The sequence below is a fragment of the Bufo gargarizans genome, chromosome 4 (genome assembly GCF_014858855.1).
Source record: "Bufo gargarizans isolate SCDJY-AF-19 chromosome 4, ASM1485885v1, whole genome shotgun sequence".
Classification (NCBI taxonomy): Eukaryota; Metazoa; Chordata; class Amphibia; order Anura; family Bufonidae; genus Bufo; species Bufo gargarizans.
This window is the reverse complement of record NC_058083.1, coordinates 41,407,678-41,419,890: the sequence shown is the minus strand read 5'-3', so window position 1 is coordinate 41,419,890 and position 12,213 is coordinate 41,407,678. Positions and strand designations below refer to the sequence as shown.

The 12,213-nt window shown below is 42.7% G+C and overlaps 1 protein-coding gene across 1 annotated transcript in view; it reads left to right on the top strand.

Moving 5' to 3' along the window:
- LOC122936019 (opsin-5-like) overlaps window positions 1–6,339 on the top strand; it is a 51,219-nt gene extending 44,880 nt beyond the window's left edge. The window contains exon 4 of the mRNA XM_044292011.1: window positions 5,477–6,339. Within this exon, the coding sequence (XP_044147946.1) occupies window positions 5,477–5,836 (360 nt within the window). The 3' untranslated portion in view covers window positions 5,837–6,339. The remainder of the gene's footprint in view (window positions 1–5,476) is intronic.
- Window positions 6,340–12,213: the final 5,874 nt, after the last annotated feature.

Here is a 12,213-nt window from a genome sequence, read left to right as displayed (position 1 = left end):
AAAACTCCAAATAGCAGACTGTTCACGACGACATGGAGGGTAAGAGGAGGAAGCGGCAGGAGCGGCAGAACCAGCAGAAAGCCAAAGGCAGCCCCCGCATCCGAGCCCAGCAGTCGGTAGCAGCAGAGTGGCAGGCTTAGACGAGAGGCAACAACGCCACAGCTCAACAGCAATCAACACCCGGTCACAGAGAGGGTCACAGAGAGGGTGCAGGGAGGATTCGGCACAAGGACGCCAGCATGGTCAAAGCGGCGGGGTAGCTGAGCAGTCGGGGAAGCCGGGAGCGCGACGTCCACTACGTCATCACGTCCGAGTTTTTTAACCATCTTTGACCACGCAAAAATTGGAATAACAGTGATCAAAAAAAGTCATACATACCACCAAAATGGTACCAATAAAAACTTCAGTTCGTCCCGCAAAAACAAGCCCTTATACAGATCTGTGGAAAGAAAATGGCGTTGCAAAGAAAATAAAAACGTTTTTATTTTTAGTAATAGTAAAACAAAAAAATTAACTATACAAGTTTGGTATTGCTGTATTCATATTGAGCTTCATAATAAGGACGTCATGCCATTCTTAGCGCACAGTGAGCGTTGTGCTGTCAATACGCCCAAAACCTTGGAATAGTATTTTATTTTTTTCAATTTAACCCAACAGAACTCTGCAGACATAAAAAAAAATGATGTTTGTTTTTTTATTTTATTTTAATTAAAACCCAAGAAAAACTATACAAATGTGGTATCGCTGGAACCGTACTAACCCGTAGAATGGAGGTAACAGGTCAGATTTTGCAACACAGGGAATGCCGTAAAAACAAACCCCCTAGACTAGTGGCGGAGTTGCACCCCATTTGGATTTTTTTTTTCCAGCTTCCCACTACGTTGTATTCAAACATAAATGGTGCCATTAGAAAGTATATCTTGTCCTGGAAAAGAATAAGCCTTCATACGGCGATGGGAACGGAAAAATATAAATAAAAAGTTCTGGTTCCTGGAAGGCAAGGAGTAAAAAAAAAAAACTATAAAAATGCTAAAAATCCTCCGGAGGTCAGATCCATTGAAGGAATAAAGGACGGTTGCGTTATTCTACAAACTGTAGCTGTCAAGGCAGAACATTCTGAACAATTGTACAGAATAGTTTGAAGGGGATGTGAAAGAGTAAAATGAGGAATTCGGCGCTGCTACATCTAAGTGTTTGTGCCACCGTCTTGGTTCCATTAAGTGTATTTTCTTTTAAATACCAGTTGCAAACCTACGAGCCATAATAGCGCCATCATACAGAATGCAGATAATAACATCCCTCTCAGCCACCCGTGACGGTACCTCCGCCACTCCGGCTTAATGATGCTTGACCCTAACGTGACGGTGCTGGACAGATTGCTGGTCCGGAGTCTATTATGACAGCACTTACTGGTCGGTGACCACATTACGCTGTCACAGCAGTCGCAGGTGCCCACCCCCCGCTGTATACAAACCTCAAGGAGCACGCCCTCCTCCCACAGTGCCTCTTGTCAGCCTCTGCAGGTCACGGTGTGAGGAGGTGTAGCGGTGTTCTCCGGATGAAGAATGGATGAAAGGATAATTATAGGTAGAGATGAGCGACTTTATGAAAGGTTCGATTCAGCTGATTCGACGAATTTAAAAAAAAATTAGCTTTGTGACGAATTACTTCGTACTAGCGGGTGCAATGACAGGGAGCTGCGATAGCGCCACCACCCATCATTGTACCCCTCAGATGCCGCGTTCATACATGATCGTGGCATCCGAGTGTAAAACAGGGTGAAATGAACATAAAAAAAATATTTTTTGCAAACTTTCTGCCTCCGTTTGCTCGCGACCGTCTAACCGCTGCCATCTTGCTTGAAGATCTGGAGTGAAACATCGCTAGATTACGCACAGGATTTTAGCCGAGATCTTCAATCAAGATGGCGGCTGGCGGCCCGTCGCAAGCAAATGGAGGAGGCAAGTATGAATTGTTTTGTTTTTTACACAATTTTAGGTTAAATCGATTCGCTAACACGACACACGAGGAAATTTGGCTTCTACACGAATTGAATTTATCCTGAAATTCAGATCGAATTCCACTTTGTGGGATTCAATTTGCTGATCTCTAGTTATAGGTTATTTTAACCTTTCTTTAGGGGTTTGTGGATAGAGGCTTGAGAGGAACACATGAAAGGACCTGGATCCTCAGAGGTGGACATCTTCACTGACTGCACAACGCCTGGTTTTCATTCACAGTCTCCGTTAGAACCTGTTCGCAATATGCTCTTGGCCTTTATATAAACTACTGTATACCATATACCGGGATAGGTGATCAGTATCTGATCAGTGGCGGTCCCATTCACTTCTATGGGGCTGAGCGCGATACCAAGCACAGCCGCTATACAATGTACGGCGCTGTGCCTGGTGATCAGGGAGAAGGCCGTGGCGCTCACTTGAACGCCGGTGCTTTCTCAAACAGGGTTTTTGACGCCCACTGATCAGATACTGATGGCCTATCCAGAGAATAGGTCATCAGCATCAAATTCTCAGAAAACCCTTTAACCCCTTAGTGACCACCCATCCGCCTTTTTACGGTGGTCACTAAGGAGCCTTAGGCTGGGCCGCTTCTTTTTTACAGCGGCTCAGTCTAAGTGCTGCACAGGTCACCCGTGCAGCGGGGAGGGGAGACCCGGCTCTCACATGAGAGCAGCGGCCCTGCTCTAACAGCTCGGACCGGCAGGGGTGCCAATCCGGGCTGTTTAACACTTTACATGCCACGTAAAAAAAAAACTATATGTATTTGGTATCACTGTAATCGTACTGACTCAGAGAATAAAGATATTATGTTATTTATACCGAAAAATGAACGCTGTAAAATTTATAACGTAAAAACGCAGTGGCACTATTGCTGTTTTTCCCATCTCCCTCCCAGAAAGAGTTAATAAAAGTTAATCAGAAAGTTATGTTCACCCCAAAATGACGCCATTAAAAACTACAACTTGTCCCACAAAAAACAGGACCTCATAAAACTGTATAGACGGAAAAAAAAAAAAAGTTATAGCTCTTGGAACGTGGCGATGAAAAAAGGAAGAAAAACGCTTGGTCAGTAAGGCCCAAAACAGGCTGGTCACTAAGGGGTTAAGGGATCTGAATGGTTTCCGTCAGTGAGCCCAGAATTTTACCGGATAAAATAGTGCAGCATGCTGTGTTCTTCTGTATGTTGTGTTTAATGGAATTTGCGATGGAGGCCAAAACGGATCCTCAGCATCATCCATAAGTTATAATAGCATCTCAGGGCCTTTAATGGTTACAGCATGAGCTTAATGATAGCCTTTTATATCCTATCCATTAAACAGATGTCATTAGGGCCTATGGGTACTGTACGCCACTGTGAGGTGTATGTTTGACGCATTTGGCACCCACAGACCAAAGCTATAAAAAAAAAGTTTACAGCATATCCATGTAGCGGATGCCCAGCAGGGTTCCCAACCGTCCTGGAATTTCTGGACAGTCCGTAAAAATAGGTGACTTTTCCTGTCTCCAAGAAAAAAAGTAGATGTGTCCGTGAACTATCTATCTATCTATCTATCTATCTAATATCTATCTATCATCTAATATCTATCTATCTATCGATCTCATATCTTTCTTTCTTTATTTCGTTCTTTCTCAAATATCTAAACGTCCGTCCGTCTGTCTATCCATCTATCTGTCTATCTTTTTACCATATACAGTAAGCCCATATTTTATCTTTTCATCCGATTCTGAATGCTCCTTTTCTAACACATACTGAATCAGTAACGTCTAGAAATTCCTGGACAGTCCATGGAAGTAGCGGCTTCTCTAGTGTCTGATTTCCTGAGGCTGGAGGTACTTCAGCGAGTTCTTCTGGTGGTAACGATTATTTCACAGCCCCCAGTAAACGCTGTGATTGCGTCCAGTTATCAGCGGACTGAGCTGCAGACACGTATCACTGCTAATCTCATTCATTTATTAGGATTTCCTATTAACTGATTTAGGCTGCGTTCACAAGTGACCACAGGTCGCACCACATTTTTTCCAGAAAAGTAAAAATACTCTTCTTAACAATTTTGAGGAGTTTTTTTAGCCGAGGAGCAGTAGGAATTTTGAGGTAATTCACATATATAATGCATAGGCCACATAACGTTATGGGGCTGAACCATTGCTAGTCTCCCTGCAGGAATAAGTGTAGACAATTTTACATTTATCCAACATCAGCGCCCACCTGATGCAGCCATACACAGCACCCACCTGGCACCGCCATACACAACGCCCACCTGACACTGCCATACACAGCGCCCACCTGACGCAGCAATACACAGCACCCACCTGGCACCGCCATACACAACGCCCACCTGACGCAGCCATACACTGCGCCCACCTGACGCCGCCATACACTGCGCCCACCTGACACCGCCATACACAACGCCCACCTGACGCAGCAATACACAGCACCCACCTGGCACCGCCATACACAGCACCCACCTGACGCCGCCATACACAGCACCCACCTGACCCCGCCATACACAGCGCCCACCTGATGCCACCATACACAGCACCCACCTGACCCCGCCATACACAGCGCCCACCTGACGCCGCCATACACAGCACCCACCTGACACTGCTATACACAGCACCCAGAACATATCTGTACCTTGAATCAAACGCACTGCTACCTGTGGCTTAAAAGTCTCAATAAGGAGGTTGTGTAGTTTATGAAACTCATATTCATTCCCCCTATTAAGAATTTATAAGAGGATCCAACAATTTTATGAATTCAGTGGGAACTGTGTATTACCTCATTTACATGTGGTGGTGCTGCAGGGAAATCAAAAATTTGCTGCTGGCTTCTGTCACCGATTACCACTTATCACTAGACTCCCTATCACTGAGCTATTGTCGAGACACATTTAACAAAACTGTATGGTGGACGGCCTCTTTAACGGCTATGTACACCTTTGGGCTCAATTTTTATTTTATTTTTTATTACTGAATTGTACTCATTTTGAGCTAAAAATAATTATTTCAATTGGTCTTTATTAAACATTTTGAACCCCTGTCTGTGTGCAGCCTTGAGTTTATCTAGTAGCAGGATCTACATTTTCAGCTCTTCTCATCTGACAGCTCCTTACTTCTGCTCTCTGACATTATAAACACTCATTATAGCTCAATTCTGATCTTACTGATAAGAATGTAGCTTAAATAAGTATTTATGACCTTTTTAGTTATTTAGAGATAAGGGTTATTAGATGACCCACAAAGTGAAAGTGACGGTACCATTTACACAGCTAGACAAACAGTTAACCCTTTGTGACAGAACAACTCAATATTTTTAATAAAGACCAATTGAAAAAAATATTTTTAGCACAAAATGAGTAAAATGCAATTATTAAAAAAATTGACCCGAAGGTGTAAAGAATATGTTGATAATTTCCTCATATGAATAAACTATGGATTATTTCTCCCTCCTGTAGATGGCGGTACTGGTGAGCTTTGGATTTCTGGCCTCTTGGTCGCCCTATGCAATTGTCAGCTTCTGGTCTATGTTTCGCTCAAGTGAAAGCATCCCCCCGTATATCGCTTTACTCCCCTGCCTCTTCGCCAAGTCATCCACAGCCTTCAACCCTTTCATCTATTACATGTTCAGCAAAACCTTCCGGCAAAAAGTAAAGCAGCTCAAGTGTTGCTGCGGCTGGAGGGTCCATTTATTACAACCAGAATCCTCAGGAGACAATCCAGCCGTGTCCGTCATCTGGTCAGCTAGGGACAACATTCAGATGTCTTCAATTCTTAAATTCAACAACGGACAGTCAAGCTCCATGATGACCCAGTGATGGAAATCTGGAAACAACTGACCAGTCATCATCACCAAGCAATGGCGGACATTTTTTGAACAAAAAAATTTGTAGACAATGGCGCCACTGCCAAGGACCTTGTACCTCATGGACATTTGCTGGCTCCTCTCAATGTATTACTATACAATTATAAACTATAATAAGCAAAAGGAACCACCCAAAAATGGCTGAATATGTTGGGTAACAGGGTAAATCTGAAGAGGCATTAATTACTAAGAAAGAACCCTTCGGGGGAGATTTATCAAACTGGTGTAAAGTAGACTTCTTCACTGAGAGATAGTCAATGTTCTGCACACTCTCCTTCCGCTACTTAGGGTTAGGGCATCCAATACTGTCTATTATGTCCCTCAATAGATGTCCCTACTTTGAGGGATCTTCCCTAGTTAAATATCTCTCGAACTGCATTTATCAAACTGGTGTAAAGTAGAGCTGGCATAGTTGTCCATAGCAACCAATCAGATTCCTCCTTTCATTTTCCAAAGGAGCTGTTCAAAATAATCGTTGGAATCTGATTGGTTGCAATGGGCAACTAAGCCAGTTCTACTTTACACCAGTTTAATAAATGACCCCCTCAATTTTTTTTTATTTTTTTGTTACTGGACTCTTTTTTCTTTTTGTTTTTCTTTTTTTCTCTCTATATGTCTTTTTTTTCTATTTGTTAAAGTGTTTTGTTTTTATGTCATTTTTAAGTTTTTCACTAAATAATATTTAAAACATGAATTAAAACTGTGAAACAGTTGTTTTATACATTATAGAGGAAGTGAAAATTCTGTAGTTTCCTGGACTTACCTATTTCAGAGATCTTTCAAGATGATAATAAAATGCACTATAAGAACTCAAAATATTTGGAACCTTGTTTTTCCTGTCATAAAGTGATTGCGGGACATCCCATCATACACTATTAGTATTTTTTAGGGGGATTTATCAACACCATTTTTTTGGCTATAAAAAGTTGCTACTTGTGCAAAAATGTAAATTTTTATGCTGTGCTTGACAAAAGGTACCATAACTGTTGTGGCTTACTGGGAATGGGTGTGGTCTAAACCTTTAGGAAGGTTTATTAATATTAAAAAGTAATTGTACTTTCACACAATTTCATTCAATAGAGAATTGCGTAACTAGCATATTTCTAATACAGCCCATGCTTCTGAGTGAAATGCATCTAGCTGTGCAGCTGAAACAGGGAATAAAATGGTTGAAAGAGACATTAGGGAAGCCCAAAAAGGACCTGTTCCTTCACAGTTATGATTGTACAAAGAAGCATACTTGAAAACTCAGGTACGTTTTAAAGGCAGAAAATCTGGCAGATCTTAGTCCGAGATGTGAAAAGGGAGCCATTCACCTTTTACATAAATTTGCCACAATTTACTCCAAAGATATAATTGTATTTATTTTTTAAACGTTACTGTTTCATGTGACTAATCAGAATAAGCTGCCATGCGTGTACATGAGGAACATTATATTTGGACATTATATGACTTTTATCCTGCACTTTATCACCAGTTTCTCACTCTGCAGGCTACATCTCAAATTCTGTTTTCATTAAGCTAGTGGTGACTAGCATCTTTGATGTCTCTCATACACAGCACAGAGAAGAGGAAACACTACTCTGTCACATACACAGAAGCAGTAGATGCATGAAGGACATTATACGGCAGTACTGAGCAGTGTAGCTGTAAATCCAGCACTGGAGTGAGATAGGAAACTTACTAGAACCAGCAGCATCTGTGTGCCTGTATTATCTAGCTTATATTTACAGTTACAAGAAAAAGTCAGTGAACCATTGGGATCACCTGGATTTCAGCATTATTTCTAATAAAATGGGGGGTATCTCTCATAGTCATACAAACACAGTATAATTAACAGATAAACAGTTGTACCATGTCTATTATTCATCACAATGAGCAAACATCCACAATGCAGGAAGAAAACGTAAGTGAAACCTTGAATTTAATAACCTGTAGACACCCATTTAGCATTAGTTTCCTACTTTAGAGCTCACTGTTTTTACTCCATACATATGTAGCGGTCAGGGGAGGAAGAGACCGCAGGGCAGGGTTCAAATACAGTACAGCAGACGAGAAGGCTGAAGCAGATACCGGCTTCATTTAATAACAGAATATAACGGCTGGAAAATCGGATTAACAGTATTGTGCCGATGCACCGGGGGCGCAATCGACAAATGACAGGAACAGTGTTAACAAGTTTACATAAATTTACAGGAAGGATAACTGAACTTTGCAAATACCAAATATGCACCAACCAGCAAACACATAAAAATACAGGCTACTCTTCTCTGATATTTTCATGTCTGAACCCTGCTACTCAGGGCACGTTGCTACAATGCTCTGGCTAAAGTATCCTGTTATATGACCTATCACAGATTAGCACCGGTGCACACTCACAGTTCTGTAGGCAGCTGCTTGTCTTGGTCTGGTATGTGGAGGCAGGTGTAGTCTGGATCCTGATCCGGTCGCTTGCTTCTCTCAGCACACTCTTTTCCTCTCTCTGTCTAGATTGCAGGTACAGGCATCCACATAGTTAGTCTCTGGATTGAATGATAACACTGCTCTCGTACACACTTTACAGTCTCTGTTGTTCTGTCCCACATCAGCCTGGAAGAATCACTTTACAGTCTCTGTTCACATCAGCCAGAAAAACACACTCCAGCCAGGAAGACACACACCAGACTGAGCCTGGAAACTTGAAACTCCTCCTACTTCCTCTGGAACATAACAAATTCATTTATCTCTTACTCAATGACACAGCAGCCTCTTGTGGCTGGAGGAAGACATCACAGTCTGTGTGAAACCTTATCATTAGCAATACAGCGCAATGTAAATTGGTGTTTCTAGGGGCTGACCCTTACACATACATTGGGGAAAATAAGTATTTTTGAAAGTTTTCCTACCTACAAAAAATGGAGAGGTCTATAATTGTTATCAGAGGTAAACTTCAAATGTGAGAGACAGAATCAAAAAAAATCCTGAAAATCACATTGCATGATTTTTTAATAATTAATTTTCATTTTATTGCATGAAATAAGTATTTGATCTCCTACCAACCAGCAAGAATTCTGGCTCTCACAGACCTTTTAGTTTTTCTTTAAGAAGCCCTCCTACTCTGCACTCATTACCTGCATTAATTGCAGAACGCCTTACATGTATAAAAGACACCTGTCCACATACTCAATCTATCACACTCCAACCTTTCCACCATGGCCAAGACCAAAGAGCTGTCTAAAAGACACCAGGAAAAAAATTGTAGACCTGCACAAGGCTAGGGTGGGCTACAGGACAATAGGCAAACTGCTTGTTGAGAAGGCAACAACTGTTGGAGCAATTATTAGAAAAAGGAAGAAACATAAGATGACTTGGGTCTGGTTCTCCATGCAAGATCTCGCCTTGTGAGAAAGGTCAGGAATCAGCCAATAACTACACGGGAGGACCACAGTCTCAAAGATTACCATTAGAAACACACTACACCATCATGGATTAAAATCCTGCAGGGCACGCAAGGTCCCCCTGCTCACGCCAGCACATGTCCAGGCCCAGTTGAAGTTCGCCAGTGACCATCTGGATGATCCAGAGGAGGCATGGGAGAAGGTCATGTGGTCAGATGAGACCAAAATAGAACTTTTTGGTGTTAATTCCACTCGCTGTGTTTGGTGGAAGAAGTATGAGTACAACCCCAAGAACACCATCCCAACCGGGAATCATGGGGGGAAACATTATAGTTTGGAGGTGCTTTTCTGCAAAGGGGACAGGGCGAATGCACCATATTGAAGGGTGGATGGATGGGGCCATGTATTGTTACTTGAAATAGCATCTATCTAGCTACCTGTCTGTCTGTCTATCCATCCATCATGCTCAGATAATTAAAGGGGTTTTCCAAGATTTTTATACTGTGATGACCTATCCTCTGGATAGATCATCAGTATCTGATCAGTGGGGTCTGACACCTGGGACCCCCACTGATCAGCTGTTTAAGAAGGAACCAGCGATTCTGTGAGTGCAACGGCCTTCTTTCAGCTCGCCAAACACGGCACCGTACATTATATAGCGGTTGCACTTGGTATCTCGCTCAGCCCCATTCACTTCTATGGGGCTGAGCCGATCCTAGGCCATGTGACTGATGAACGTGTCGTCACTGGCCTTGGGAAAGCTGCAGGAACGTAATGGCGCTTACAGGAACGTTGCTGTCTTCTCAAACAGCCATTCAGTGGAGGTCTTAGGTGCTGGATCCTCATGGATTAGATACTGATACTAATCTTGAAGGACCCCTTTAAAAAATGTTTCTATTTATTGTAGAGTAAACTCCACATAACATTGGCTTGTATGCAGGAATTTACAATATGTTTGGTTGGTTTAGAGCAGGTATGCTTCCCATTATGTGTAAATAAAGGCTATCCCCTATAAATGGCATTTTTATTACACAGATGGAGTGTCTAGGGTATGTGTTATTATCATATGATCACATGCCAGGCGTCTACAGGCAGCAAGCATCCTTTTATCTGCCGCTAACATCTAGCACTGCCTAAAATGGTAAATATCAAAAAAGAAAACATGCAGAAACTGGAAAAGCATTTTATTTCATATTTTCTGCTTGAAAAATTACCAATTGAAAGACCATCACCCTGTAAAATAAATATGATGATTACACTTACAGGTAATCAGATTTTCCAGACCCCACGACAGCACCACAGAGAGGATCCGCCCCCAGGGATAGGAAACCTGCAGGAAAAAAAAGGTGGAGCCTCTCTCCCACCTCAGTGGTTTACAGAGCATGAGAGGGACTCCAACCTGGGTTAGTTTATACTATTCTTTATTTTACACCCTGTGCAAATCACTCAGAACCCGTGACACCAGGGAGGGAATAAGGAGGCATGCTGTCGTGGGGTCCGGAAAATCCGATTACCGGTGAGTGTAATCATCATTTTTCCCTTCCCCCACTACAGCACCAGAGAGAGAGGGATTACAGAGAACCCCTTCCTTAAGGGTGGGAAACAACTTCCAGAACTTTCTTCCCAAACAGAAGATCAGAGACTAGAGATGGCCTTGCAGTTCGCCATATTCTTTTGCATTGCGCCAAACTTTGACCCATGACACATCCATCAGGTGGGACAGGACAGCCAATTGAGATATTTCAGCACATGGACACACCCCCACCCTATCAAAGAACCCGATCTGGCAGCCATTTTACTTTCAGTGTTTTGCCAGTGTAGGGAGAGGTTGCTTTGTGGAGCAGGGACAGACTGCTAGGGACACCAAACGCTAGCTAATAGGGCCACAAAAGACCTTTTAAGGACTGGTATAGGTGTGCTATAGATAGGTGTGATATACTAATACTTTCTAACATAGAAAGTATATTATAGTGCATTTGTATTGTGCAGCAGTTGTGTGCGGTTCTGCTGCGATACTGCAGCTATACAGAGGGGCAAACGCTATTGGAACAACTAATTGCAGCGGGTGTGATATACCTGTTGCCCCCCAAAAAACAGATTGAGGGGTGTGATATACCTATAATATATCTTCTAACATAGAAATTATATAGTGCATTTGTATTGTGCAGCAGTTGTGTGCGGTTCTGCAGCTAAACAGAGGGGCAAATGCTATTGGAAAAACTAATTGCAACGGGTGTGATATACCTGTTGCCCCCCAAAAAACTGATTAAGGGGTGTGATATACCTATAATATACTTTCTAACATAGAAAGTATATAGTGCTTTTGTATTGTGCAGCAGTTGTGTGCGGTTCTGCTCGATACTGCAGCTATACAAAGGGACAATCGCTATTGGAACAACTAATTTCAACGGGTGCAATATACCTGTTACCCCCCCAAAAAAATAATTGAGGGGTGTGATATACCTGCTTCCACAAAATACTGATTAAGGGGTTTGATATACCTGTTTCCACCAAATATTGATTGAGGCCTGCGATATACCCAGGGCCGTCTTTAATATTGATTGGACCCTGGGCAAAAATTTACTTGGGCCCCCTGGATCCCGCCTTCCCACACCTTAGCATGCAATCACGCCCTCCACCACAACACACACACAAAAAATCCATACATCTGGTAGAGTACAGTGAATGACTGTAAATACTTCCAGTTCTGAAGACTCCAGCGGCTCAGGATCAGTGCTCTGGGCAGCTGGGCTCAGGCTGGAAGTGGGCACCGCTCTGCAGGAAGGAGACCGGGGCTCGGCTCACCCTAGTGTTAACCCAGCCCCCCACAGTATGCAGTATAGCACCCCACACTATACAGTACCCCACAGTATATAGTAGAGCAGTATAGCAGCCCACAGTATACAGCACCCCACAGTATACAACACCTCACTGTATACAGCACCCCAAACTA